Below are 5,276 nucleotides of genomic sequence, written 5' to 3'. Positions count from 1 at the left end.
CCCCCTTCATCCCAGCCCAGGATGTGGGGACCCGCTCCTGCCCCTGGGCCTCGCTGCTGCTGCTGCTGCTCCTGTGTGGCCCCCACCCAGCCCCCGCCACCCGCTGCCCCAGGACCTGCGCCTGCTACGTCCCCACCGAGCTCCACTGCACCTTCCGCAGCCTCAGGGCCGTGCCCCACGTGCTGGACCCCAAGATGGAGCGTGTGAACCTGGGGTGAGGCCTGGGGGGAGAAAGGGGGGAAGGAAGAGGAAGGAAGGAAGGAAGGAAGGAAAGAAAGAAGGAGGGAAGGAGGGAAAGAAGGAAGGAGAGAAGGAGGGAAGGAAGGAGGATGGAGGGAAGGAAGGGAGGATAGAAGGAAGGAAGGAAGGAAGGAGGGAAGGAAAGAAGGAAGGAAGGAGGGAAGGAAGGAGGGAGGGCGGGAAGGAAGGAAGGAAGGAGGGAAGGATGGAAGGAAGGAAGGAGGGAAGAAGGGAAGGAAAGAAGGAAGGAAGGAAGGAAGGAGGGAAGGAGGGAGGGAAGGAAGGAAGGACGGAGGGAAGGAAGGAAGGAAGCGAGGGAGGAAAGGAAGGAAAGAAGGAAGATGATGATGAGTAATGATTCATTATTCTTGACCCTGACCTGGAAACAAAAGTCCTGCCCTCCCAGCGCTGGTTTTCAGGCTGGTTTCCTGATTTCCTCTTCCTGTCCTCTCTTCTGTTGAATTAGGTTCAACCACATCCAGGTCCTGACGTACGCTTCCTTCTCCGGTCTCGCGAGACTTCAGCTGCTGCTGCTGCACGGAAACGAGATCGCGGACATCACCGAGGGCGCCCTGAGCGACCTGGGTGCACTGCAGGTGTGCAGGGAGCGGGCGGAATTGGAAGGAAGTGGGGCGGAAGTTTGGCAAGAAGTGGGGCAGAAATACGCAGTGAAGTGGGACAAAGTAGGGGAGGAAGTGGGGCCGAAGTTTGAGGAAATAGATACGGAAGTGGGAGGAAGTAGGGCTGGAAGTGGGAAGGAAGTTGGAGGAAGAAGGAAGTGGGAAAAGAGTAGGGAGGAAGGAGGGGGGAAATGCGGAGGAAGACAAGCAGAAATGGGGATCAAGTAGCAAAGGAAGTGGGGAGGAAGTAGGGAATCAATGGAGGAAGTAGAGACGGACATGGGAGGAAGTCGGGGCAGAAGGGAGGTGGAAGTGGGGCAGAAATGAGATGGAAATGGATAAGGACCTGGGAAGAAGTAGGGCTGGAAGTGTAGCCGGATGTTGTGTGGAAATAGGGAAGGAAGTGGAGCGGAAGTGGGTTGGAAGTAGTGAGGATATGGATCTAGAAGTGGAAGTAGGGCCAAAAGTGGGGTGGAAATCGGGAAGTAGGGAGGAAGTGTGAGGAAGTAGGGGAGAAAATAAGCCGGAAGTGGGGAGGAAGTGGGAGGAACTAGGGGCAGAAGTAGGGTGGAAGTGGTTAGGATATGGTTCCGGAAATGAGAAGTAGGGTGGAAATAGGGAAGGATGTGGGGAGGAAGTGGGGGCGAAAGTGACCCAGAAGTGTGGAATGACATATAGCCGGAAGTGGGGAAGAAAGTGGAAATAGGACCATGGGTAGGACCGGAAGTGGGGCAGAAATAAGGAAGGAAATGGGCAGGAAGTGGGAGGAAGTCGGGGCTGAAGTGAGGCGGAAGTGAGCCGGAAGTGGGGCAGAAGTGGTGAGGATATGGATCCAGAAGTGACAGGAAGTAGGGCCTTAACTGTGGCAGGAAGTGCGGAGGAACTTGGGGGAAGTAGAGGCGGAAGTCAGCCCGAAGTGGGGGAGGAAGTGACCCGGAACTGGGGAGGAAGTGAGTCGGAAGTAGGGAGGAAGTGAGAATGGGGCATAAGTGGGACTGGAAGAAGTGAGGAAATGTACTCGGAAGTGGGAGGAAGTAGACGCGGAAGTCAGCAGAAGTAAGTCGGACGTGGAGCAGAAGTGTGACAGGAAGTGGTACAGAAGTAGGGTAGAAGTGAGACCGGAAGTGGGGCGGAAGTGACCCCGAAGTGGCCCTTCGGATCCCAGAAACGCCCCCTTTCACCCCCGCAGGTGCTGAAGCTGAGCTACAACCAGCTTCGGGCACTGCGCACAGGCTCCCTACGGGGCCTGCGGCGCCTGTCCCGGCTGTACCTGGACCACAACCGGCTGGAGTCGGTGCACCCGTGGGCGCTGCTGGGGCTGGCGTCGCTGCGGCTGCTGCGTCTGGACGGGAACCAGCTGGCGGTGCTGGCGCCTGAGGCGCTGGCCACGCTGCGCGTGCGCGGGGTCCCAGCCTGCACGGTGCGCGTGCTGCACCTGGCCGGGAACCGGCTAGCCGCGCTGCCCGCCGGCACCCTGGCCCGCGCACCCGCACTGCGCGCGCTGCACCTACAGGGTAACCCCTGGGCCTGCGGCTGCCATGCAGGCTGGATGGAGGACCTGGAGGGGCGGGGCCGAGGTGAGCAGAGGGGGCGTGGTCAAGCGCAGGCCAATGAGGGCCGGGCGGGACTGAGGCAATGCAGAGAGGGGGCGTGGCCGACCTACAGCCAGTGAGAAAGGACGGGGGCATGGCTGGGCATAAGTGAGTAGCCGAGCTCCCCCAGTCACACGGGGCAGAGGCCTGGCCGAGGCGCCCAGGGGGGCGTGGCTGAGCTCCAGCCAGTAAAAAACTGCAGCAGCGTGGCTGGGCTTGGCTGGGCATTAGTGAGGAGCTGCAGGGGGCGTGGCCAAGGTCTAGCCACTTAGGCAGGGCGGGGACGTTGCTGAGGCTCCATAGGGAGGGTGTGGCCCAGCTTTAGCCACTCAGGCAGGGTGAGGGTATGGCTAAGGCTTCACGGGGGGCGTGGCCGAGGTCCAGCCAGTCAGGCGAGGCGGAGGCGTGGCTGGGCGTGGCTAGGCACTAGTGAGGAGCTGCAAGGGACATGGCCTATCTCCTGCCAGTCAGGTGAGATGAGGAAGTGGCTGAGGTGACACAGGGGGGCGTGGCTGCGCTCCAGCCAGTCAGGCAGGGCAGGGGTGTGGCTGAGGCTCGGCAGGGGGCGTGGCCAATCTCCAGCCAGTCAGGCATGGCTGGGGCATGGCTGAGAACCCCCAGGACGAGCGTGGCCGAGCTCCAGCCAGTCAGGCGCAGCGGGAGCGTGGCCGAGGCTCCCCAGGGGGGCGTGTCCCATGTCAGCCCCGCCCCTCTCCCGTCCCCCCCTGCAGGCGTGCTGCGCTGTGGGAAGGAACAGGCATGCGCAGCCTGCGCCAGCCCTGCCGACCGCCGCGGCCTGGACCTGCGTCGCTTGCCGCCACGCATGCGCTGTCGCCCGCCGCGCATCCTCACTGGCCCGGCGGACGGTGAGGAGCCGCCAGAAGCAGAAATGGAGGCAGAGGAAGAGGAAGTGGAGTACGGGGAGGAGGTGGGCGAGGTGCTGCTGAGGCTGACAGATGCCCGTGGCCGCACCGCCGGCCTTGCCTGCCGCCTGTGGCACGCGCCCAGCGTGCGCGACCTCGACGTGCGGCCCGGCCCTGCCCCCGATGTCCCTGTGGGCGTGCGTCTGACCCTCAGCGCCGCCCTCGTCTGCTATGCCGACCCCGCCCACCTCGCACAGGCCCGCCGCCTGCTGGGAGGCGATGACGACACTGATGATGTTGCGCTGACGCTGCGCTGGGACCCGGAGGCACCGGGCCACGCCCACCCGGATAGGGACCCGGGAGATGGATCCGGGGAAGGCCACGCCCAACCCTCGGGCGGAGACCCTGATGGGGAGGAGCTGTATCAGGACAGGGACCCGGATGTAGGCCACGCCCACCGGCAGGGCAGAAACCCGGATGTTGCCCATATGTATCAGGCCACAGACTCGGATGTAGGCCATGCCCACCATCGAACCAGGAACCCTGATATAGGCCACGTCCACCAGCGAGCCAGAGACCCTGATGTAGGCCCTGCCCACGCTCAGGACAGAGACCCGGTTGTAGGCCACACCCATCTGCAGGACAAATACCCGAATGTAGGCTATATGTATCAAGCCCGAGACCCGGATGTAGGCCCCTCCCACCAGCAGGACAGACACCCGGATGTAGGCCCCGCCTACAAGCATGCCAGACACCCAGATGTAGGCCATGAGTATGATCAGGACATAGGCCCCACCCACCCTCAGGACAGAGACCCGGATGTCAATGACCCGGATGAGGGCCCCGCCCACCCTGAGGACAGAGACCAGGATGTAGGCCCCGAGTATGACCAGGATGGAGGCCACGCCCACCCTGAGGACAGAGACCCTGATGTCAATGACCCAGATGAAGGCCCCGCCCACTCTGAGGACAGAGACCCGGATGTAGGCCCCAGGTATGACCAGGATGCAGGCCACGCCCACCCTGAGGCCAGTTTCCCGGATGTCCATGACCCGGATGTGGGCAAGGCCTACCGCCTGGTGCGCGGCCCTGGCGCGTCGTCATCGTCGCCAACGTCACTTCCGGGCGTGGTGGCCCGGCTGTGGGCGCGGCCTGCCTGGCTGCTGCAGCCCGAGCTGATGCTGCGCTGGGCCGGGCTGCGCGGGCCACACGTGCGTCTGACGTGGACGGCGTGCGTGCGTGGCCCCGAGGACCCGGAGGACGCGCCCTGGGTGACCCTCGACCCCCGTGATGACCCTGATGACGTGCACGTGGTGACCCCGGGGCAGACGCTGCGGCTGCGCTGTGCGGCGCAGGGTTCGGAAACACCACGCGTGGCCTGGACGCGGCCCGACGGCTCCATCCTGCGGGGCGATGAGGACGGTGGCCATGACGGGGGGACAACACTGGAGATCCGCGGGATGCGCCAGGCCGACGCTGGCTGGTACCGCTGTGAGGCCCGCGTGGGGCGCCGCGGGGAAACCAAGGCATGGCGTGTGGCCTACGGCGGGGACGCAGCCACGGGGTCCGGGGCCTACACGGAAGAGGAAGCCATGGAATCCGAGGCCTATGGTGTGGATGAAGCCACAGGATCCAAGACCTACGCTGTGAATGAAGCCATAGGATCTGAGGCCTACACTGAGGAGAAAGCCAAAGGATCCAGTGCCTATGGCTCAGATGAAGCCATGAGATCCGAGGCCTACACTGAGGAAAAAGCCACGAAATCTGAGACCTATGGTGAAGAAAAAGCCCACGCTGTGAATGAAGCCATAGAATCCGAGGCCTATGGTGCAAATAAAGCCATAGAATCCGAGGCCTTCACTGAGGAAAAAGCCATAGGATCTGAGGCCTACACTGAGAAGAAAGCCACAAGCCCTGCAGCCTACACCCTGTCTGAAGCCACAGGTCCCACAGCCTTTGAC

The 5,276-nt window shown here is 62.9% G+C and overlaps 1 protein-coding gene across 1 annotated transcript; it reads left to right on the top strand.

Annotated features, from left to right (window-relative positions):
• Positions 1–112: 112 nt before the first annotated feature.
• Positions 113–5,043, top strand: LOC106002727 (matrix-remodeling-associated protein 5-like; the record flags this gene model as incomplete). Its single annotated transcript, XM_013037548.1, has 5 exons — positions 113–214; positions 707–836; positions 2,050–2,437; positions 3,184–4,961; positions 5,032–5,043. Coding segments are annotated over 5 exons (2,410 nt in total), but the record flags the coding sequence as incomplete, so codon positions are not given.
• Positions 5,044–5,276: the final 233 nt, after the last annotated feature.

This window comes from Dipodomys ordii, unplaced genomic scaffold (genome assembly GCF_000151885.1).
Source record: "Dipodomys ordii isolate 6190 unplaced genomic scaffold, Dord_2.0 Scaffold1000000438, whole genome shotgun sequence".
Lineage (NCBI taxonomy): Eukaryota > Metazoa > Chordata > Mammalia > Rodentia > Heteromyidae > Dipodomys > Dipodomys ordii.
The sequence above is the reverse complement of the archived record's forward strand: the minus strand, read 5'-3'. Positions and strand labels throughout refer to the sequence as shown.